The sequence below is a fragment of the Rhineura floridana genome, chromosome 2 (genome assembly GCF_030035675.1).
Source record: "Rhineura floridana isolate rRhiFlo1 chromosome 2, rRhiFlo1.hap2, whole genome shotgun sequence".
Classification (NCBI taxonomy): domain Eukaryota; kingdom Metazoa; phylum Chordata; class Lepidosauria; order Squamata; family Rhineuridae; genus Rhineura; species Rhineura floridana.
Window position 1 is genome coordinate 233,359,173 of NC_084481.1, and position 24,418 is coordinate 233,383,590.

Sequence of the window (24,418 nt, forward strand, 5' to 3'; positions counted from 1 at the left end):
GAGTTAATGCAGCCTGGTGGGCAAGTGAATGAAAGAGAAAGAAGAGTCAGTCTATCTCTGAAGTGTTTCTGCTAAATGAATAAGTAATTCTTTCTGTGATGTCCATTTCAACAGTTTTGTGGATCTGCCCCTGATTGATAGTGTTGCTAGTTGCCATGGGCAGTCCACTGGGATGTGCTGCTGCATAAGCTACAATAAATGCTAGAGAGCTACACAGGAGTGTAGCAGTGCTTTTGCACAGTTCCCGTTCATTTTAATATGACATGCACATGAAAACTTTGCAGTGGATTGTCCCCATGGTAACTATCATGTCAATATCATGTAGATATTAAAGGGAACAAGTCACAGAATGTGATTCTTAGCTCAAACTATTCACATTCTAGAAGATATTTGAGTTGCTTTCTGTATGTCTCAACACTGCACATAACAAAGACAGATGCTGTCTTCTTGTGTCCTGCCCCTCAGGTGGGCATTTCCCGAGAGTGCACACCAGTTGCTTATTAGGCACTGTTGGTAATAGATGGGGCCTCTTGGAACTACTATGCGGATGTCTGGATACTTGTGCCGTGCAAAGCCTGGTGGGGAGCTGTAAGAAACAGCTGCGAAGAGCCATATATTTCTAGGTCGCTTGCTGCTGCTTCACAGTAAGGAGAACTAGAAACCTTTTTAAAAAAACCTCCAAATGCTACTGCTTGCAAATGGACAGACATCACATTGACGTGTTTTACACAGATGATGATGATTTTTTTCTCACCAGGTGACCCAAAGTGACTTGCATGACAGATGACTCTCATCCCTTTAAAACCTTTCTTGCCATAAAACTGAGCATTGAGAAGGTTATTTATTATAAATATTTGTATCCATCTTTTCTCCTAAAAGTGCCCAGGGTGGCTAAAATAATAATACGATCCACAATAAAAATAATCATAATGGGTTTATTTGTTTACCACTTTTTGGCCAAAGCCCCCAAAGCAATAAACAAAGTAATACAGAAGAAAATATAATAAAATGACAGAAAATACAAACTCAAAAGTACAATACAATAAATCAGTCAAAATACAGCCCAGGAATGCCATAAATCACACTTCATACATTTCCAAGTTGCATTTGTGCTGTCACCACAAACAGCTGCCATCCACAAAGAGCCCACACAACAAGCTTCTCCCAGAAGCAGCTACAGCTGTGGCAAAGTTCCTGCAGCTGCTCTCCAGAGTGGCGTGGCTGGCTCAGCCTTCTGGCTCCTCAACAGACTGCAGTTCTCCAGGTGCAGGGTCAGGAGCAGTTGCGGTGAAGAAGGGCTGGGGAGGCTAGAGTTAATGTTTTTAGTAAACATCACTGATAGCCTTTAACCTCAGTGCTGTCAACTGGAGATGCTTTAAGAGCAGTTTAAATTGTCACACTATTTCTCTGGCTCAGCAGAATGTAATTTGATTGCATATATCCATGAGTTACAAAACACTTCTTTCTGCATGGAAGTGTTGCCATGCGAATATTGATTTGCATAGGAAATAGAACTAGGCTACAAATACTGCCTGTGGGAATCTAGTTGCAACTTAAAGGACCCTTGAGTTTCTTGCATTTTTCATTGGATTTCGTACTAGTGCCTCTGAGACACTAGTTTTAAGCCATTGTAACTGCCACTATATAAGCAACTTGTAAGCAGCAGGTGTTTTTTATTGAAAGTCAGCAAAGTCTCACAGCAGTTGCAACAAAAAGTTTATTTACTTCTAGCGTACAAAGCCATCTCTGAATGGGAGCTCAGGGTGGCATGTCCTTAAACATGAATGGAGAGCAAAGGCAAGGGCGATCTGGTGAAGAAGGGAGAAAAGGGGTGCGCAAAACAAACAAGGTAGCTTTCTTAGTTACAAGAGTCAGTGAGAGGAACACAAGGATTCACAAATCACCCCCACTGGTTCAGGTAACTTAACTACAAGTGTCATCGTCTCTCATTCCAACATTTTAAAGGTGCTTTTTAAGAGTAGGCTTAAGCATTTTTGGTAATAGTATTTTTTTATTGGCTGTGTTAGCAAGAATATAAAGAATAAAGCATAAAGATGATCAATGGTTGCTAAGCATTTTAAACTTCCTATTATAAATCTTTTGGGGCTCAAGTTATTTAGTTTACCAGTGTGCATGGTGTATTAGAGTACATGAATTGCATTGGCTAAATTTGTGTTAAGAACTTTTTTGAGGTGGCTGTTGTTTAAATGAAATCTTTTTGGGTTTTGTTTAGACTAAGGAGTTTATTGATGGGAGTTTACATACTGGAGGTATGTATTTTCACTTCTCAGTTGCCTGCTTCTCAGTTGATCATTGCATTTTGAGGCTACGTGCATAGAGATGGAGTGGCTGTACTTTGTCATGGAATGAGAAATGGTTAATTATAGACTCCAAATGGGTCTTTTATATTACAACATAGGTCATTCTTCTGATGCTCAGAGCAGCTTTTCACAGTCAAAGAATGGTGCCTTCTGGGAATAGGTTGGCCCTTGCTATAGGATATATAGTGATAGTTGGGGACGTGGCATCTATTTCAGCCTTCACTGCCCAGATTCCATAGAGGCTCATTAGGGTACATCACAGCATGGCAAGTAATCAAAAGGAAACAAAGGTGCTTAGAGTTGAACTCTGTCTCCCGCCTGAAGAGCCTGGCTGCTGGATCAGGCCAGTGGCCCATTTAGTCCAGCATCCTGTTTTTACAATGTCCTACCAGGTGCCCTAACAGGAAGCCAGCGTGTTAGACTGTTTTGTGTTTGTGTGTTATGTTTGGATCTGATTTATTTATTATTTATATTCACTAATACGCAAAAAACCTTGCGATTTAAGAATGTACCTATAGCCCACAGATATTTCTACCAAACTTTAAAAAGCAGGGAAATTGGGCAACTATAGTGAATGCACCAGGGGAGCAGGAGACCTAACCTCCTCTCTGAGATATTGTACTGCCCTACAAAGTTGTCAGAATGCAAACACAATTTGGGTTGGTCTTTCACAGTCCAATCCACTTGCTGTGTAGCTTGGAAGAATTTGGTAACATGTGCCTCTGAGCATATGGTGAGTGGTGGCAACACCTGCCATCTCCAAAGATGGAGAATTATATTTTTGTATGTTGGTGTTCTTCTTATTTTGCTTCTTTCCTGTGTTACTAATGTTTCTACAGAGAATCTAAACCAGAAAGTTTCCCCCCTCCTTATTCATCCTAGAAATCTATGTCAAATGTATTTTTATTAATTTCAAAGCCTTTTTATTGGTCATTGTCATGTGATGGTGAAAGCCTTTTGTGTTTTATATTGGAGGTTATGGTCTATTTCTATTTTGGGTGCATTAACAGTTGAATCTGAAACTGCAGTTTGATGTAAAATCAGACTGATCACAATATGTTGCTACTTCAGCAATGACTCTAGCTGTTGGAAAAAAGAGGATGCATGTTTTCAGCCTGCTATGTTTAAACCACTTTATTTAAGGCAAGGTGTTCACGATCAATTAGCACATCTAGAATTTTACTATAATATATTTCACCTTCCACTGTCTTGTGCAAATTGAGATACTTCTGAGGTCCACTGGAGACTATTTTGCAGAAGTCAGTGCCATTATTCCACAATTATGTTTGGAGCTTTTTTAGTATAAATTTTGCAAAGTGTTGCTGTACTTCACATATTCATACAAACAAAAGCAAAAGAAAATGATTTCCTATAGGAAACTTCACTAAAATTGCAAAGTAAATCAGACATATTTAAAGTGACCATCTCAACTATATCAACTGTCTTAATAATGTTGCTTCCTCCCTGCTAAAACAAGATCAGCACAGGACATATCTTCTGTCTATTATTTGGGCTGATTACAGGTGTTGCCACCACTCACCATATGCTCAGAGGCACATGTTACCAAATTCTTCCAAGCTACACAGCAAGTGGATTGGACTGTGAAAGACCAACCCAAATTGTGTTTGCATTTTGACAACTTTGTAGGGCAGTCCAATATCTCAGAGAGGAGGTCAGGTCTCCTGCTCCCCTGGTGCATTCACTATAGCTGCCCAGTTTCCCTGCTTTTTAAAGTTTGGTAGAAATATCTGTGGGCTATAGGTACATTCTTAAACCGCAAGGTTTTTTTGCCTATTAGTGAATTTCCTTGCTTTTTAATCCGGGAGGTAAGAAATGGGATCCTGCACAAGGTTGCTGAAATGGATTGATCATTTGCATGCTTATTGAGTTAAGTGGGATTTACACACACACACACACACACACACACACACACACACACACACACACACACACACACACACACACACACACACACACACACACACACACACACACACACACACACACACACACACACACACACACACACACACACACACACACACACACACACACACACACACACACACACGGCAATCATGCTTTAGGATAGGTGAAACTGACCACAGGGGATGGGGGAGGAGGAGGAGGAGGGAGGGGTGGAGGGGAGGACTGGGATGGGAGCAGGCAGGAGGGGGAGGGGAGAAGAAGGACAGATGTGGTCATTTGCATGTTTATTGAGTTCAGTGGGATTTACTCCCGTGCAATCATGCTTAGGATAGGTAAAACTGACCGGGGGGGAGGGATGGAGTGGGCAGGGGAGGCGGAAGAAGGAAGAGGGGAGGGGAGGAGGAAGGGAGAGGAAAGGGGAAGGAGGGAAAAGGTGGGTCTGATCATTTGTATGATTATTGAGTTGAATCGGAGATACTCCTATGCAATCAGGATTAGGATAGGTAAAACTGACCAGGCTGGGCCTGGCAACCAAGATGCCTTCTGTATCTTTCAAAGTTGGGCAGGGGGAAGGGAGAATTCTACCTTGTGGTTTTTCCCACTACATTGTTGCAAGAACACCTGCACGTGGCTGACTTTCTCTTCTACTAAAGATACAGGATCAGTCTCAGGCCCTGAACCTGGCAACCCTACCTCCCACGCAAATTTAAAACAAAGCTGTCCCTGGCCACATCCACACCAGGCCTCTATTACACTTTGGACAATCATTATTTATTTATCTATTTATTTAGTGTATTTATATACCGCCCCATAGCCGAAGCTCTCTGGGCGGTTTACAATAACTAAAAACATTAAAAACAAATATACAAATTTAAAAACACATCTTTTAAAAACAATTTAAAACAATTTATCATGGCTTCTCTCAAAGCCATGGCTCAAAGCCAATCATGGCTTCTCTCAAAGAATCCTGGGAAGTGTAGTTAGTGAAGGGTGCTGAGAGTTTCTAGGAGACGCCCTGTTCCTCTCACAGACCTTCAATCAGAGTGGCTGACTGTTAACCATTCTCTCAGGGGAATAGGAGTCCCCTCTCAGCACCCTTCACAGACTACACTTCCCAGGATTCTTTGAGGGAAGCCATGACTGTCTCAAGTGAAATCAAGTCTGGTGTGGGTGTGGCCCTCTGATTAGCCAAGCCCAGCAGCTGTGAGGCTTTTAGAACACTGACAGTTGGTCCTTACTGAGCATGCCCCGCGTTATAATAGGCTTCCAGCCAAAATTTCTTAAATTAATTAAAAATCAACCAGGCATTTTTTTAACCTTTAAACTGCAGTAGATGAAGGTCAGAGTATGGGGCAAGGTCAGTATTAGGATTACAGGTACTCTGTGAACATAATAATAATAATAAATTTAATTTCTTTGTCGCCTATCTGGCCAATGGCCACTCTAGGCGACTTACAAAATCGTTAAGATACAATTAATAAAATACAGTGATACAATATAAAAACAATACATCTGCAACAACAATATTAAAACTGGGCAGGAGGCATTACAGTTATAACAATTAACCCTCCCCGGATACCCCGAAGGCCTGTTGAAAGAGCCAGGTCTTTAAGGCTTTCCGAAATACATTTAGGGAAGAGGCGTGCCGGAGATCTTGTGGGAGGGAGTTCCAAAGAGTGGGGGCCGCCACTGAGAATGCCCTCTCTTGTACCCGCCAATCTGGCTGTTTTTGTTGGCGGGATTGAGAGAAGGCCCTGTGTGGCCGATCTTGTCGGGCGGCATAATTGGTGGCGTTGAAGGCGCTCCGTGAGATAAACTGGGCCGAAACCGTGTAGGGATTTAAAGGTCAATACCAACACCTTGAATTGGGCTCGGAAAACAACTGGAAGCCAGTGTAGATCGAACAACACTGGTGTGATGTGATCTCGGCGGCGACTATTCGTAAGTAGTCGAGCCGCTGCATTTTGTATAAGTTGTAATTTCCGGACCGTTTTCAAGGGTAACCCCACGTAGAGCACATTACAGTAGTCCAAACGAGAGGTGACCAGGGCGTGTACCACTAGTGGGAGCTGATGAACAGGAAGGTAGGGTTGCAGCCTTCGTATGAGGTGTAGTTGGTACCAGGCTGCCCGGCTCACTGCCGAAATCTGAGCCTCCATGGACAGCCTGGAATCAAGCACAACCCCAAGGCTGCGGACCTCGGTCTTATCAGGGTTCAACTTCAGCTTGTTCCTTCCCATCCATCCACTCACGGATTCCAGGCACTTGGACAAGGTCTCCACAGCCAACTCTGGTGAAGATTTAAACGAGAGATAGAGCTGAGTGTCATCCGCATATTGATGACACTGCAGCCCAAATCTCCTGATGATTGCCCCCAGCAGCTTCATATAGATATTAAATAGCATGGGAGAGAGGATAGAGCCCTGTGGCACACCACATGGCTGATTTTTAATGAATTTCAACAGATTATGAGAACTTTGGCAGAAAAAAGTCCAAAAGGGCTCTGAGGTTTTTCTCTCTCTTTTTAGAATTTGAACTCTCGATTCTCTGTTTTGTGTATCGCCATGAAAATTGACAGGATTGTTAAGCAAGCGTTTCCGAGTTCAGAACTATAAGTTTTGTAAGGTTTTGTTTTGAAATGAGCTTATGGGAAGCATTAGAATGGCATGCGGGGGTATTTTCCATTTAACATTGCGGAATGTGAAAAATCCATGCTGGCTATAGTATACAGCCACTCTCATAGCTGTATAACCCTGCCCTTCCTCCCTTCCATCTTCCTGTAGACTGAATGGTGGGATATAAATGAATTAATACAAATACAAGAGTTAGTGATTTTGTGGAAATGTCTTATATAAAGTAATTCTTTTTGTTCTCAGGAAAAGTTCTTGTCCATGGGAACGCAGGGATTTCTAGAAGGTAACAAAGTTCACTTTTTTAAAAACAAAGCAAAAGGCTTGGCTGATAACATCTTACCTTTTAATATCTTTTTCATTTTTTCTTTCAGTGCTGCCTTAGTTATTGCTTATATTATGGAAACGTTTGGAGTGAAGTACAGGTATGGAAATTAAATCACTTACTTTCCCCCCTTTTGAGGGAAGGGATGTAAGGTCAGGGTAGAGCACAAAATATGGATGAGTCAAATTCCTACCACAGTTTTTTATGCTCTTACCAAAGACTGACTCTACCATAATTGATTTTTAATACAACAAACAAGCCCTTGACTGCCATCACTAATAACTAGCTTCGTCAGGCTACATTCCACAACAAGAAGGAATTAAAAAGTATCCAGATAGAAAACAGGAGCTTAAAGTAGTCTTTATTTCAAAATGCTTCAGTACTGTCCAACTTTTTCAAGAGAAAATCTTTATTCCTAAAACATAATATAGCTGCCTCTTAAGTCACTGCCTTTCAGCCTCAGAGGGAGGCAATGGGAAACCCCCTCTGAATACCACTTACCATGAAAAGCCTATTCGTAGGGTCCCCATAAGTCGGGATCGACTTGAAGGCAGTCCGTTTTTGGTGACCAACAAAGTGAAAATGATAATGCAGTATCAAAACATGTTTCTGCATCTAGGGGGCATTGTCACAAGAAAATGAGCAATTCAGTGCTTTGCTTGTGGGCTTCCTCTAGTTGGCAGAGTTGGTAGAGATTTTCTGTCCTCCTGACCAGGCCTCAAAGTACTGGGAGTGGGAGAAAGTACAAAGCACCACAAAAAATAAAGCAATAGTCATAAGCTCAGAAAATGAGACTGATTAAGTTTCATGTCATATTTACAGAGTCTTGGTTTCCCTGCCCCCTTTTTCTCAGCTCTTTCTATGGAAAGGAATGCTTTATATCTACTAGACGGCTGGAGGAGACATAATTTTCAGAATACATAAATTTCTTTGTTTTACTTTTTTAAAATATGTTTTAGGTGTTTTATTGTTTATGTGTTTGCCACCTTAGACTCATCCGAGGAGGACCTGGTATACATTTAATTAATAAATAAATATAATGTTGATGGTTTCTTCTGTGTTTTTTCCTGCTCCTTATAAACTGACAAAACCAAAGACATGCTAGGCTCCTTACTGTTCAGCACTTTATAGAGCAACTTGTAACAAAAAAATTGAAAAGTAAATTTCACTTTGTAATTGTTGTCTGAGTAAACTGTTCTTTCAGTATACCAAACAAGATAATTTTATGGGCAATCCCAAGTTATATATAATTCATTTTATGTTCCAAAAGTAACAAAGTGACTTTCAATCTGTAAAAAGCACCAACCCCACACACCTCCGCCACCCAAATATTGCATATTTTTCTCTTTCCTCCAAAATTTGTTTTTTCCCTGGGGGATGGGAAAAAACTTTTTTCCATGGCTTCAAAATGTCTGGAAATATTACATCTCTATGGCCTTAAAACCTTGATAAACTTAAAGCCTGAAATACATGTTGGAAGCTGTTAACAGTGCTTCCCTCACCCTCATTATAGTAATGGGTGCCAAGCAGAAGGGCCTATGCCTAAGAACTGTCTTGAGCTAATAACTAGAACATTTAGCTTGTAAATGACACTCATCACAGGATTGTTGTGAGGATGAACATAATGAGGGTTGCCACTATTAAGCAGTGTGGCAATTTCTGGGTCTGAGTTTCAGTTGGCCTCTTCACTTTAGCTGGCCTTGTACAAGAGATGTTCCTAGTGAGCTATGCCTCCGTTCTGCATTCAGTGCTTGTACAACGAATTTCACGTGCAGCAGCAGGATCAGTTCTGAGCATCTTCTATAAAGAAAATCTGTTAAAGTAACTGTCGGGGCCCAGAAGTTGCTGGCAGTAGACCTTTCTGAAAGTAAGCAGGTCTGGGACTAATAGCTGGATGGGAGCCATAATATGTCATTCTAAGGTCTTTGAAGGAAAAATACAGACATAACTAAACTGAAAGTAAATACCAAGAGAAAGAGTCAGAGACCAAATGCAAACTGCTATTCAAGGTTAAAATGGAGGATCTCTTTCTTGTAGGGACGCATTTACATATGTGCAAGAAAGAAGGTTTTGTATTAATCCCAATGCTGGATTTGTTCATCAACTTCAGGTAAGTCCTTTTCCTACCTGTTGGTGATGTAGAAAGATGATAGCTTTACTGATGGTCTGGGCAGGCATGCTTTTACCCAACTATCTGATCTGGATTGACTTAAATGAAAAACTTGATTACATCTTGCCGGGCTGTTTGTTTTTCTCAACAACAGTTTTGGGTGTTACTTTGTCTGTTACAGATGTTTGGCTTTTTCTGTCTTTTTGTTTGCTTGGAGACTGTACATATTGTTTGAGGATGTGAGCAATTCATCCTACCAGATGTGAAACATGTAAAGCAGAAGTGGAAGATGCCTAAAATTAAAGTCATTTATGATATTTAATGAGAGGATTCTGCAATAAAAGCCAGTTGGTTTTAAGTTGATGCCAATGTGGAAAGACCGATCGCCACAGTGTAGAGCAGTAGGCTTCAATAGCAGGGGTCCTGGCACCTTCTAAGGTTGAGCTTAATGCTGGTGGTATAAGAGTTCTTTGAGCCATAGCCTCCAAAATCCTCCAGATGCTCAATTTCTGCTCTGTTCTGGAAAGCCAGCCACTGTCCTATGTGGTCCTGGTCCACGATCAAAAATTCCAATTTTGGCAGACTGGTACTTATGTGCCTGCCAGAACAGTCAGAGAGAGAGAGTGTGTGTGTGCATGCACGCATATGTTATAGTCATATTCTAGTTGTAAAACTATTCTTCCTCCTTCGTTGAAGATGCCATGGCTTCCGCTAAGGAGCTTTGGGGGATCCATTTGAGATTACTCCAGTGTATAAGGCAGTGTGGGAGCTTCTCTTTCTGACTCAGGAATTGCTCATTCCTGGCCAGATGGAAACTATTACTTTTATTCATAACATCTCTCTTCCTCCACCCCACCTCAGTTTCTTGCAATAGTCCAGCCTTTGTGATTGCATTATGTTCCCTTTAGTCCCCACTTCTCTTTCGCCCAGGGTCCTCATTTCAGTTGAATTCCTGCCCATTTTTACCGATCTAGTCACTCTGGCTTCTTTTTTTAGGAGTACGAAGCCATCTATCTAGCAAAATTAACTATCCAGATGATGTCACCACGGCAGCTAGAGCGATCACTGTCAGTTACTACAGGTGAGCAAGTTTTTCTGTATAGCAGGGGTGAGGGGAATTTTTTCAGCCCAAGGGCCACATTCTCTAATGGGCAATCTTACAGGGGCTGCATAGCAGTGGTGGGTGTGGTCAGAGGCAAAATATGGGCAAAGCAACAGGTGTGACTCTTTGTGCAATCATCTACATTCAAGCCATGCGCAATTCAGGAGTTTCCACAAACACACCTCCAGGGAAGGAAGAGTCGTCATAACCATTCCAGGAGACATTCCAGCCAGGCAGAAGCGCTGCAGAGGGGGGTGGAGCAGGGCCAGTGAAGGGCTGTGGTGTGAGGAGAGGGCTGGGCCAGACAGAGAGGGCTGGGAGGCCTCCTTTTTGCCCCAGGCCTGAGGTACACCACTCCTCTGTATATCTTTTTCTCCTTCCCTAAAAGGTTTGGGCGTCTGTACTGGGGGACTCTTATTCACTGTAGATTTGAGAAGGAATTATAACAGTGAGGGTTTTGTCATATGCTCACAGTTGGTAGACTAAGAAAACTAGTACAAGAACCTGGCCAAAGTTGATTGATTATTGATATAAACCAAGATAGGAGCTGGTCTATATTGGATAAAATCATTTTGAACTTCTGCAACAATCTCAGGAAATTAAATAATGTAATATGAGATGACTCTAGTTCAGAAGAGGGAAGAGAACCATAAGGAGATTTGGATGCAAAACAAAAGTGGCTGGCACAGTAACTTAAGTGTACTATGTACATGTAATAAACTGGAATCTATTAACTATTTTGGTATGTTTAAAATGGGTATGCCTCGTAAATAGAATTTTGGGGTAAATCAAAACCGTTTTCTAGAATAAGTCTGCATTTACCCAAACTAAGGCCCTTCTCATATGTGACGCTTGTTTCTTTCCTCTTAGCCTGCTTCTCCAACTGCCCTGTTTGTTTTACAGGAAGTCTGAAACGAACTCATGAAGAAGATGAAGAAATCAGCAATATGCAACCCGCAGCTCAGAATGGTTGACACCAAGGGCACTGTGGACTTGCTGGCTGAGAATTTCTATTCATGGCAGCTGCTAATGTCAGCAAGATAAAACAACCAGATTTTTTTTAAAATGGGAGATGAATCCAACTTCCTTATGCAAACCTGACAACATTTTTAAGGTATTGGATTCCTTGACTAACTAGATGGCACTGATTGTTTTACTCTTTTTTTTTTACACTTTATAGTTTTACTCTAAACCAAGACTTTGGACTTGCAAAGAGGTATTATTGCAATAATGCACTTTTCATACTTGAAATTTCTTTATTTGTATTGATAAAGTTATTACTTAAGCAAAATGCAAGTGGGGGATGATTTGTTTATAAAGTTATTTGTGTAATTTATAACAAGAGTCTTTAGTAAAAAAGGGGGAAAAACAATTTCCTAAATTCACTGTGGGTTGTATTTGTTTCATTTTTCAAATTTAGGCTTGAGTTACAGGAAAACCAGTTTTAGCAGCTATGGAAATTGGTTTGACCATGAAGTAAAAGGAGTAGATTCAGTGTCTCTGAAGAAACTTGTAGCAGACACATGCAGTAGTTCACAGCCTGTGACTCTTACAGTTGAATGTAGCCCACTAGCCAGATTTTTTCAGTTTTTTAATTTTTCTGCATTTCACCAAAATATCTCATCACAGGTTAGATAAACCTATTAATTTTGCTGCCTGCTATAATTGCAAAAAGTACCAAATATATTACTGCCTTGGTGGACCCAGAGCCATGCAGACCTGATTTAGTGATTATCAAAATGCTCACAGTGAGAGAATTGAAAGCAGTGGTTTTCTCTGATAATTCTTTGAAGAAACATTTATTTGAAGTTGTTTTGAAACCAAAGGCAATCTTTAGTAGTTTTCATTAGGTGCATCTGCCTGAAAAATACATGACTCTACTGCTCTAGAAATTCTAACTATGCTTTAAAAGAAGTCTCACTAATGCAGAGGACTTGCTTCTGCGTAAGTGTGTTTAAATTTTTTGAACTGATTATCATGACACACACATTTTGATTTCATTTGAAAGCAAGTAAATGGAACATGCTCTCAGGGAAATTATGCTCAGGTCACCTTCCTTAAATAGTTGGTATAAAAGCCTTGAATGCAATATATAAATGTTTTCCGCTCATCTTTTAATGGTAGAATATAAAATACTTCCAAAATGTTTCCATCCCCTTTTGTCAGTTTCTGATGCTATGTTTAGAACTAGAAATAATTCTACCCATAAGTTTGCACAGGTGCAGCATCTACAATAGTGTTAACAAATTCAGCACAGGTCTTTCTGCCAGACATTAAAAAAAGTTAAAGCAATTCTTCCAAGATATTTAACATCTATATAAAGCCATTGGGAGTAGTCGTTAGGAGATTTGGGGCAAGATGTCATCAGTATACTGATGATACCTAGCTCTGCTTCTCAACATTTGAACCACAAGTGGTCATGCAAGCCCTGGAACATTGCCTGGACTTGGGCTAGATGAGAACTAACTAACTGACTCGGAAGCATAGCAAGGTGGAGGCACTGTGGGTGGGTGGTTCCTGAATCTGGATAACTAGTCAATTGCCTATTTTAAATGAAGTCATACTCTTCCTGAATCTGTCTCCGTCTAGAGGCCCAGGTCACCTCAGTGGCTCATCGACTGTTTCTGGATCAGAATACCCTGACTATTATTATCCACGCAGTGGTAACCTCCAGGCTGGATTACTGCAATGGGCTCTATGTGGGGCTGCCCTTGAGGTTGGTCCAGAAGCTGCAGCTGGTGCAATCTGCTCACTGGGGCAGGATATCACCAACATGTTACCCTGCTGCTAAAAGAACTGTACTGTTATCATTTAGCTACAACACTGAATTCAAGGTTTTGGGTTTTGTTTATAAAGCCCTATACAGCTTGGGGCCAGGTACTGTCTTATCCCTTATAAAGTTCACTGCACTCTGTAGCCAAGGGCCTCCTGCAGATACCATCTCAGCAGGAGGTCTGTTCCACACAACATATGAATCAGGCCTGTAATGTAGTGGCACCTACCCTTTGGAATTCCCTCCCGTTAGACAGGAGACACACGCTGTCTCTGTTGTCTTTTCGGCACCTACTGAAGACTCTTCTTTCAACAAGCCTTTTAAGTAGAGACCTTATCCCAGTCTGTGTCTGAGTTAGAATTGTTTTTTGTTTTATTGTTGGCTGCTGCCCTGGGCTCCTTTGGGAAGAAGGGCAGGATATAAATTTAACAAATAATAAAGTCCAGCAACAACCAAGAAAATCATGGCAGTGTGCAAGGACAACTCCCGAACAAAATTTAAGTACTTGATTAAGATGGATAACTGCAGCATATACTGTGGATAGGATAATGGCACTGGGGTAGAAGTGGTCCTTAGCAAATCAGTTCTTCGTCTCTTCCTCGCCCACCCTGCTGAGAGAGTAGCTGCTTGCAACCACCAGTACAGACTACAGGAGCCATGTAGCAGCCAAATTTGGGTTCTTGCTGGTGCTCTCATGGCTGCTTTTGCTGTCTTCTGAAAATTGCTTCCCAAAATCCTTTCAGGACTGAAGACCTGAGAGCACTCGCAGCAAGAAGCCTGGCAGCCGTTTACTACCAAGCCCCTGTCTTCCTTCAAATGAATCCTAGGTCTTGGGGAACAGAGGGAACAAGGTTATCTTCCATCCCTAGGATGTGAGATGAAACCTTCCTATTCTGCTTTTCTTTTTTGCTGGGGTCTAGCATGTTAGTTCCATGAAGTTGCCAGAGGAGACAATTAAATGCTGGGTGGTCCTGAAAGGTAACCATCTAGGTTTTCTTCTGTCTGGACAAGGAAAATTTACACAGTCGATCAACATTCTCATTTATCAGCAAAGCACACTGAGAAAAGAGGTAGAACAGATGTATGATGTGCCTTTTTTTGACCTGGTGGTTAGGATTTAAAAGCCGACTGAATCTGTAATCTTAATGACCCATTGCTATCTAATGTGACATCAGATTTCATTTAGATTTGTAGCGATTAGCCCCCTCCATAGGTTATGGTCCACTTAACTTCAGACAAACAGGGCCATGTTCTCTATCCAACAGTATTAGTTTAATTGTTCTCAATGAACTCTACTAACACATCTCAAACTATCAAAAACAGCTGACCAATTAGAGCACAACTAGACCAAAGAAGAAAGGAAATAATAAATTCAAAAGACTTAACAGCCTCCATTTATTTTTACAATTTTTTTTTAGAAAATTGAATAAATAAGATCTAAACATCCCCAAGAAAATTAAAGTACCACAAAACACATGAAATCCCAGTTTACAGTAGCCCTCTGTGATTCAATAATATTTATAAAGCTAATTACTTAACTATAAAACTTTCCTGCAATAACCTTCATTTGCTTATAATGCCCTGACTACCCCCTTCAAGTTGAAGTGGTGGGAGGGAAGTTGTATGCTTATTGCCATCTAATGGCAAGAAGTGCTAAATTGTTTATTTCAAGAAGAAAAACGAAAGCATGGTGAGCCTCTGAGAATGTTGGATTTGTAATATCTGCTGAATGGGGTTAAGACTGTATTTGCAAAGCATACAAATACATTTCTATCAATTTTGAGCCTAGTGGGACTAATAAACCTGCCCAAGCCACTGCACCTGACAAATCATCACTACAGGGCTCTTCTGGGGCCTATGAGGTGTACTAATGTCAACAGCCGTAAGTGTTAAGCCTGGCACAGACTTTGCATTTATCCTTCCCACATGACTTAAAAATCACAAATCAGTCCAACCTCATTAGCCACCATCTTGCTGGCAACAAAAAGCAGCACAAAGAAAAATACAAGGCAAGGGGAAAATACCTTTTGTTAAAAAACATTCCTACCTTGTAATACCCTTTTACATTGTTGCTAGCAAAAAGAAACTAGCGAATGACTTCTAAAAAGGTTTCTATCACCAAGGAACCCTAATTAAAATCTACTGGACTTAAATATTTGTTGTCCCATCTAGAGGGGTTCACTGCACTTGCAGCAAATTTGTTTTTCACAAAGAGAAAAGTGTCAGTGGTACAAATTCCTCCACCAACAGTCCAGTACATGAGATTACAACTGGAAGTTCTTTAATTGAAGAATCTTTGATACATGTAGTTTTCTTCAGATACTGAGTATCCAAATTTTGTATAGAAAGCTACATTTTTTGGCAGGCACTCTAGCGTAATTTTGTAGCAATTCAGTCTCTTACTTAGCAAAGTTAGAGTCGACATCAATCTAAAAGAAGAAGACAGATAATACTTTGAAACCGTATTCATGGTTTGCCTCAACTGTTGCAGCAGGGCATAAAGATAGGCTGCCCATTAAAGATTGCATGTACCAGGCAAACCTTAATCTACACATCAGATGCTCTATCACCACCACTACCACTCCCAATGGATAATTTTATTTATTTATTTATTTATTGCACTTGTATACCGCCCCATAGCTGAAGCTCTCTGGGCAGTTTACAGCAATCAAAAACATTAAAACAAATATACAATTTAAAACATATTTTAAAAACAATTTAAAACACAATTTTAAAATTTAAAACAATATAAAAACAATTTAAAACACATCAATATACTTCTGATAAATCTGTTTCCAGCAAAAGGAAAATGGTAGGGTGCTCCCACTTTCCAACCCTAACTGGGGGGGGGGGGGTAGAAATGAGCAGAAGTCAACAATGAAGAGATGACACCATGAATACGTGTGCAGAAAGATGAGAAGTGTCATTATGGTTGAGGAAGAAAAGTCTATTAAGGGAAGTCTGTTAATGAGAGATAGTTACATTTATATCCCTCCAAAGGAATTCAAGGGCTGCATTTTGGCCAAGATACGTTAGGCTTGCAAACAAACTGGCTCAAGGTCACAGGGAGCTTTGTGTTCTGAGTGAGGATGTGAATTCAGAATTCCCCAAGGGCTGTAAGCTCAGTACTACTAGACTGCATGCTTTGTATGTGAAAGATCCCAGTTTCAATCCCTGGCATCTCCAGGTAGGGCTGAGAGAGAACCCTGTCTGAAATCCTGGAGAGCCTCTACCAATTACTGTGCACAATATTGAGCTGGATGGATCAATGATCTGTTTAAGAGAGCTTTTTATAAGTTTAGGGAACTACGGCCAGGATGGGAAAGCTGTGGCCACCAGATTTGGTTGGACTATGACTCTTATAATCCTTGACCACTGGTCATGCTGGCTGGAGCCTATCCAACATTATCTGGAGGCCCACAAGTTTGCAATCTCTGGACAAAGAATATGAGGTGTAAAATCCCCGATTCAAGTTTCTGCTTGATTAAAAATTTACTAGGTGGTGTTCACAAAGCCACTTGTCTCAGCCTCACCCCTCTTGAAATACGGGGATAATACTGGTCCCAAGTTACAGGACTGTTGTAAATATGACTATGAATCTATGTGACCACTTTTGGATACCTGAAATTTGCGATATAAATGCTATCACTGTGACAAGTTTAGCCTTGCAGAATGTATTCTGGGGGGGGGGACCCAGACACCATTTACAGTTCTTGTGGGCATCTTAGAAGCAGCTGTCACTATTCTGGGAGGCCTTTACAATTATTAACAATTACTTACAATTTCCCAAGTTGTTTTCCTCTGCATTCTCCACTTACAACAACATCTTCTATTCTTCCCCTCTGTGAAGACAGGTAACCACCTAACTGTTGAATACTACTAAGTATCAGAGCATAGTCATGGCAACAGTAATACCCCCAATATACATACCTTTGCACATGAGTGAGTAAACTTATGTTCTATGACTAAAGTTGCAGTAGCAACAATCTCTCCTAGAATAGTATCTTCCACAACTGTAACATAGTAGTCCCCAGAACTCTTCATGTGTTCAAATGTTTCTGTAGAAAATACAAATAGGAATACTCTGGGTAATAGATTCACCATTCTCCTGGTATCAGGTTGATTAATTGATTGAAACTTTATTTTTACCCCGCCCTTTTTCCAAACTGGAACTCAGGGCGGCTTACAAATAGAACTACATGTAGTTAAAAGCATAGAAAAACATACAATTAAAATACAATTAAACTATGCACAACCTTAAAACCTTAAAAGGCACTTAAAAATCTAAAAACAATTTAAAATACAAATAATAATATAAAACAATAAAACAAGCCTTGTAAAGCCCAATCCTAAACACCTTCTATCCCAAAAACCTGTCGGAATAAAAAAGTCTTAACTTGCTGACGGAAGGATGGCAAGGAGGGGGCCATTCGTGCCTCCCTAGGAAGGGAGTTCCAGAACCTAGGAGCAGCCCCCGAGAAGGCCCTATCTCACGTCCCCACCAATCGCACTTGCGAGGGTGTTGGGACTGAGAGAAGGGCCTCTCCTGAAGATCTCAGGGCCCGGGGAGGCTCGTATAGGGAGATACGGTCTGACAAATAGCCTGGACCTGGGCCGTATAGGGCTTTAAAGGTCAAAACCAGCACTTTGAATTGTGACCGGAAACAAACTGGCAGCCAGTGGAGCTGTTGTAACAAGGGAGTTGTATGGTCCCTGTAACCAGCCCGTTAACACTGGCTGCAGCTCTTTGTACCAGTTTAAGTTTCCGAACAGTCTTCAAAGGCAGCCACACGTAGAGCGCGTTACAGTAGTCTAAACGGGATGTAACTAAGGCATGCATCACCATAGTCAAATCAGGCATTTCCAGGAACAGGCGCAGCTGGCGCACTAGTCTTAAATGGGCAAAGGCACTCCTGGCCACAGCCGAGACCTGGGCCTCCAAGTTCAGAGCTGAGTCCAGGAGCACACCCAAACTGCGAACCTGTGTCTTCAGGGGGAGTGTAACCCCATCCAGCACAGGCTGAACCCCTATTCCCTGATCTGCCCTTCGACTGGTCCTTTGCAGCTCTGCCCAGATTTGCCTACCCAGATGATATGCCAGAATACACTGCGCCTAGCTGTGACAAGCAGTGAATAGGAGGGGAGGGGCTCTTCTGGGAAAGACAAGCAATTATAATGTGCAATTGTCAACACAGTCAAATCTGCAGGTTGCCCCAAAATGGGGTGTGTGTATGTGTTTGCCTCAGTTGCATCTTAAACCATTCCATGATTTCTCCAGGGCTCTCCCAAAAAGGCATCTCTTTTAGAAACTAAGTAGGATCTCAACCATAGAACTGCCACTGAAGAAAACACTTTGTTCCCTTCAAAACAGCAAAATACCAAAAGGTACTCACTGATGAATTGGTCAGGGCTAACAAGTCCAGTTTCAGTCAGCTGACTCAGAACTTTTAAAAAGCCTGCAAGAAAGTTCCCATCAATGTATATGTCAAGTCAAGGTAAGCAACTCAGAGCATATAAAGCCCATTACTCAAGTATTTCAAATGCAGATTCCACAAGCAGCACATTTTTCACTATAGAGTGACTCGTGAAAAGGAAGAGATCCAAGAAGTTATTGGGAGTCAGTCTTCCAAGTGCAGTAAAATGTGAAAGATTTTTAGGCATCAAAGCTATCAGGGCAGCATAGAATAAAAGTAATAAAAATATCAGTAAAAAATGTAGGATTGTATCTAACTTAAATTTGACCCAGAATAGACCCAATGAAATAAATGAATCTAACTTAGTCACGTTCATTAATTTCAGTAGATCTTCTCAGTATGACTAGCGTTGGATATAACCTGTAAAATCACATACAAACAACGAGAGCAGAGGAACAGCATTAAACATGAGCATAACAGATAAAAGCAGCTCAAAATATAGAAACAACTCTTAAGCCCTCCTAAGCAAGACTATCCTGCTCTTGAAATGCGTTTTTGTACAAAACTAAGTAGTATAAGACTGAAATTCTGCGCTGGCATTTTTCATCAAATGCAGCCTTGACTTGTGGCATGCAAATGTGATCATGTAGTTCAAAAGACTTAGGACTTCAACAATAAGGATTCAAAGTGAACTGTACTGTACCTCTGTTGATGTCAGCACTGCAAAGCGGCCTCAAAACTAAACCATCACCTGGCTGCAAAGGAGAAATAGCAGGGGAAAACATCACGGTATTCTGGCTCCAGTCCAGTTCCTGAAGGAGACAAGGGTCGTACATCGGTGTGCTGTCAGGCTTTATTGTTGTGGCAGGCATCATGGCAGCTAGGAATACGACAGGTGTACTGAAATTAAGCAACACACTGAGTTCACAACTGCTATTTGCAAATATTTTAAAAATGTCATTCTTTTGTGCTAGTTTTAAGTTTATGTACCGCCTTTCTAAACTATTCAGTTTTTCAAGGCAGCTCACAGTCCTTGTGTTTCCGTCCTCAGAATAGTCATTCAATAATTCTCCACTGACCTCTGCTTTTCCAGGTCAGCATATGGCTCTACTACTCCTTTAAGAGTGAAACTAGACATTACATAAAATACTGGATTGCCACCAAACAGCAGCCGCATCTAGTGCAGGGGTTCCTAAACTCTGGCCCATGAGCTTCATTCAGGTGGTCTGTGGCATGTCTGTAGAATTGGAATTGAAGACGAGAGATAGCACATCCATCGCATTAGATATTGGTATTTAATTGTATTTTCATTGCTGCTTTAATTTCTTGTGTGTTTTATGGTATCACAATTAGAATTCTGTGGAATCTCACAGAATTCAAATTGTAACACAATAAAATAATATAATAAATAAAAGCAATGAAAAATCATACAGCACCTACAACTGCTACAGCAGGAAGAAGAATCATAAGTAGCCAGCCAAGTCCTTTAGCAATTTTCAAGTGGTCTGTGAGTAAAAATGTTTGAGGACTGCTGCTCTAGTTCAACTTACTGTCTACATGAACATTTCCCCAGGGTAAGAAATGCTAGACAAAAGGAATCTAGAACACAAGATAATTTAAATGAGTCCTTTATAGGCAGCGAGAGAGAAGATTTTGACAGTGGGCTGCTGTTGCTCTTTTCCAAGTACCTTTTAAAGACTGGCCATACCATGTTTTTTCTTTAGCTCACAATTAAAATATAAAATTATGATGCATGACATTTAAAGATACTACTTTAAAATATTTGTTAATTTATTTGACACTAGTATCAAAACATTTAGGAGTTAAAATATACACTCCATATAAAAGCCACACTTCTGTACGGTAAGATAAATAAGAGCAAGATTGTGTAGGAGGCTATTACCTTGATGGCTGTGACGCAACAAAAGGTTAACAAAATTAAAGCACTATTTATTTTTTCATCAGATGTCCTTTGAACTAAAAAATATATACCAGGATCTGGGGTTAAACAAACATCCCTAGTACAGAATACTTTCAGATTAAAAAAAAACATTTTGAGGGCTTTTTTTCTTTATGGAAGCAAAATGAATAAAACCTTTCACAGAGCAAGTGCTATTGAAGCTACAGTGATCTCTGAGAAGACAGAAAATTGGTGGGCCAGTTTTCATCTTTCCCCTCTTGAGCATCGGCAGGCAACGGGAAAGGTCTCACAGTCATACACACAGTCAATCATTCTCCAGCACTTGCAAGCCGAAGCCTAGTCCTCAGAGTAGACCCACTGAAGTTAACAGACATGGCCAATTTAGGTTCATTAATTTCAGTGGGTCTACTTTGAGTAAGACTTAGTTTAATGCAAGTCGTAAAACTAGCTAAGCTCACTAAAATTCTAACATGCCCTGTCAGATGTGGCTGCTTCAAATTCAAACCCTGTACCTCATCCTGTTACCCAGAGTAAGCCTCCTGATTTAAAAGCAGAAAGACTCGAGGGGCCTCTGCAGAGAGCGGAGCCCTTGGTTCAACGGCGGCGTTACAAGCGGCCGAGACCCTGAGGATCTCTCCGCGGTGGCAACCGAGGGAAAGGCACAACAGTCCTGCCTCAGCGAAAGGGGGCCACCCCGCCCGACGCTGCTACCATCAAGTACATCTCCCCCAAGCACTGGCTTATCAAAATCGAAAGCAACGAAGGCTGCAAGGGAGGCAGCAGCGTCCCCATCACCTGGAGTCCTTCAACAAGCGCTGGACCCAGCCAGAAGAAGCTCAATAAGTGCGTGGAGCAAGCAGAAGGCTGCAGCGTCTCCAGCACCAAGAAGGGGAAATGGACGCAGGAAGGCCGCAGCGAGGAAAGTCCTCTGGCGGCTTCTCGCTCTCCTCCCTCCCCCCCCCATCGGACTCCACCTTTGGGACCCTTGCAAGGTGAACCGGCGGCTCCAGGGCCAGAACTGCCATCCTGCCGTCATTGTAAGCAGGAGCCCTGGCTTCCGTAGGCTGAGAGGGCTGCGCCATTCCCAGAACTATGGGGATAGGACTATGACTGAGAAAGTGTGGCTAGCCTTGCAAAGTAGCCCAACGCCTATAATACCTATTTTGCCAAAGTGAGGGGGGAGGTAGTTTGTGTTAATTTTGAAATGTATTACTAATTGTATTGTTTTTATTGTGTATTGTTTTATTTATGTATTATTGATGTTTTATTGATATGTTATTGTTTTATTGGTGTGTTTTTATACGAGTGCTCTTTTGTAAGCAGCCTTGAGGACCTTTTGGCCGGAAGGCGGGGTAGAAATAGTAAAATCAAATCAAATCAAAAATCAAACATGCTATCTATAGCAGGCTTCCAGATGTATTGGACTACAGCGCTCATCTTCCCTGACCATTAGCCATGCTGGCTAGAACTGATGGGAGCAACAGTAAGGGAAGTGGCTGATCTGTATATAGGATGCAAAATAGGAAGGCCAGATCCACTTTCTGTAATAGTTTTCTCTTGACCCCTACCAGCCCGAGACAGAATTAATTTGATGCAGCGACATTTGCCTTCAATCCAACACCTTTGTTGCATGATTTACAAATCACCATTCAACATCACAGAAACAAATTTTGCAGCCGAGCCAACTGTTAAAGATTAAAATGATACAAAGGAAATGTTTGCTATCGCGTGGAGAAAGCAAACAAGGAAATAGCTAGTTATATTTTGCATCCATGTACTTTTGCAGAAAAGTGGTTGTAAACAATAGTTATCCTTACTGTCTCACTTAACACAGGATCCTTAAAGAAGTAACCCCCTCCCCTTGACCTCATGCTCCTTAAAGGTTTTTTTGGGTGGTGGAATTATATTTTATATTTATCTCAGAACGATAATACTCCACAGCTATCATTAGTTCCCTTCTGAGCCACTGCGGTGTAATGGTTAAGAGTACTGGACTAGTTCCTGGGAGAACAGGGTTCAGATTCCCCACTCAACCATGAAATTCACCAGTTACTGTCTCTTAGTCTAACCCACCGTACAAGGTTGTTGTGAGGATAAAATGAGAAGAACCAATCCAGTGTGGTGTAGTGCTTAGAGTGTCAGGGACCTGGGAGACCAGCGTGTAAATCCCTGCTTGGCCATGAAGCTCACTGGGTACCTTTGGGCCAGTCATTGTCTCTCAGCCTAACCTACCTCACAGGCTTGTTGTGAGGATAAAATGAGAAGGGGAGAACCATGTTTGGATGCCAATTTGAGCTCCTTGGAGGAGAGGCGGATTATAAATGTAATAATAAATTAATAACCCATCAGAGCAAACATCAGAAGAGCCCTGGCAGCTGGATCAGGCCAAAGGGGCCCATTTAGCCAAGCAGCCTGCCAGATACCTCTTCTGGAAGCCCGCAAGCAGGAGCTCAATGTTCTTATAGCCCACTCTTTCCCAGCAACAGGTATTTGGAGGCATTCTGTTTATGGTTCTACCTCTCAGTATGCCCCCTCAGAACCAGGGGGCTGGACAGGCAAACACACTTCTAGCCACCGACCGTGTCTCGGAGGCCTCTTTCGCACGCTGGGCACCAGCAAGTCCAGGTCCACACCCACGGCGGGCATTCTTTCGTTGTGGCACCTTAACAAGTACATTAGTACGCTACACAGACTGGTAGACAAACATGTCATAAAACGCTGAAGTGTCCCTTAAACAAAGCTTCAGGCAAGCATCTTAAAAACATAATAACCAAATAATCAGCAACTGCACTGCGCCTTTCACTCACCTTGAACGTCTGCCGTCCTGCACACTTCTGGGTCTAGGGGAAGGGGCGGTTCTAGCACAGGCACCTGCCTCTACTGATCAACCCCCATCCCCAAAGCTTACCTTGCAGGTGCCACCACATCTGCAATACAGGGAAACAGTACTGACCAACCTTACAGGGATGTTGTAGCCCTTAAAAACAGCCCCTTAAGGCTGGTCAGTATTATTAGCCACGCACACACAGTCGCAGTGTGTGAAGAACTTTTAACACTCAAACAGTATAAATATTTTAATAGTTACAGTTATTAAAGTGTAAAGCGGGCAGGGTTTGCCTAGAAGGGCCTCCTGTCTGAAGCACCCTAATCGCATCAAGTGGGGAACGGGGAGATGCTGGCCGTGGGAAGAGGACAGCGCTCTGCACATGGTCAGAGGCGCCCTCCTTACTTTTAGGGGTGCCCTTAAGTGTCTTCGCCCCACGGCTTTGAAAACACAGTCCCAGAAGTAAGCCCATAAAAGGGGGTGGGGGACAAAACACAATATCCCCCCTTTCTTTCCCCGTTTTTTTTCCTCCTCACAACCCGTCCTATCCCCCCGCAGGGCGCACGCGCGTCCACGTCACTCACTCACCTCCCCCGCCCGGCCGAACGGACTTCCTCCCTCGCGCAGCGGCGGCTGCTGCTCCTCGCGCGCCACTCTCGCGTCTTTCCCTCTCGCAGCACCGACTCGCTCTCCCAGGTGAACCTCGCCTCTCGGAGCGCATGCGCCAGCTCCGGTGCGCGTGACTTGATTTGACGTGGCCGCTCATTTGGAACGCGAGGCTGCTGGAAGTAGCCAATCAGGAATCACTACGCTCCTCTCGCCCAACGCTCCTCTCGCCCAACGCTCCTTGCCCGCCCCTCTCCCTCACCGCTGACGTTAGCTCGCGAGTCGGGGCCGAGCCAACCGGGCTCGCCAACACGCATGCGCTTCTCTCTAAAGTAGGAAAGCGGAATATATATCTCCATGGAATGCCGACCGCTTTGGGATGCGCATGCGTACTGCTTTTCCACCGCTGAGCGTGGTCCTTTTCTAAACCGCGTAATATCTATTATTACTATTAGCTATGCAA

At 42.1% G+C, this 24,418-nt stretch overlaps 2 protein-coding genes across 7 annotated transcripts in view; one reads left to right on the plus strand and one right to left on the minus strand.

Moving 5' to 3' along the window:
- Positions 1 to 11,802, plus strand: part of STYX (serine/threonine/tyrosine interacting protein) — a 27,229-nt gene extending 15,427 nt beyond the window's left edge. Inside the window, exons 6-11 of the mRNA XM_061612582.1 lie at positions 2,234 to 2,270; positions 7,127 to 7,166; positions 7,255 to 7,305; positions 9,243 to 9,315; positions 10,312 to 10,396; positions 11,321 to 11,802. Coding sequence (XP_061468566.1) covers positions 2,234 to 2,270; positions 7,127 to 7,166; positions 7,255 to 7,305; positions 9,243 to 9,315; positions 10,312 to 10,396; positions 11,321 to 11,391 — 357 coding nt within the window. The 3' untranslated portion in view covers positions 11,392 to 11,802. The remainder of the gene's footprint in view (positions 1 to 2,233; positions 2,271 to 7,126; positions 7,167 to 7,254; positions 7,306 to 9,242; positions 9,316 to 10,311; positions 10,397 to 11,320) is intronic.
- On the minus strand, positions 4,321 to 24,204 carry GNPNAT1 (glucosamine-phosphate N-acetyltransferase 1). 6 transcript variants are annotated; one of them, XM_061612581.1, is made up of 7 exons: positions 23,938 to 24,006; positions 23,333 to 23,452; positions 19,308 to 19,484; positions 18,584 to 18,646; positions 17,121 to 17,248; positions 16,971 to 17,032; positions 14,558 to 15,619 (listed from the first exon to the last, which is right to left on the minus strand). In XM_061612581.1, the coding sequence occupies exons 3-7, from the start codon at positions 19,477 to 19,479 to the stop codon at positions 15,472 to 15,474; spliced, it is 573 nt and encodes a 190-aa protein (XP_061468565.1). In that variant the 5' UTR covers positions 19,480 to 19,484; positions 23,333 to 23,452; positions 23,938 to 24,006; the 3' UTR covers positions 14,558 to 15,471. The 6 variants fall into 6 exon arrangements, with proteins under 6 accessions (XP_061468561.1, XP_061468565.1, XP_061468563.1 ...); XM_061612579.1 differs by having other exon boundaries at positions 19,308 to 19,504; positions 23,938 to 24,005; XM_061612577.1 differs by lacking the exons at positions 14,558 to 15,619; positions 23,333 to 23,452 and adding an exon at positions 4,321 to 7,931 and having other exon boundaries at positions 23,938 to 24,204.
- Positions 24,205 to 24,418: the final 214 nt, after the last annotated feature.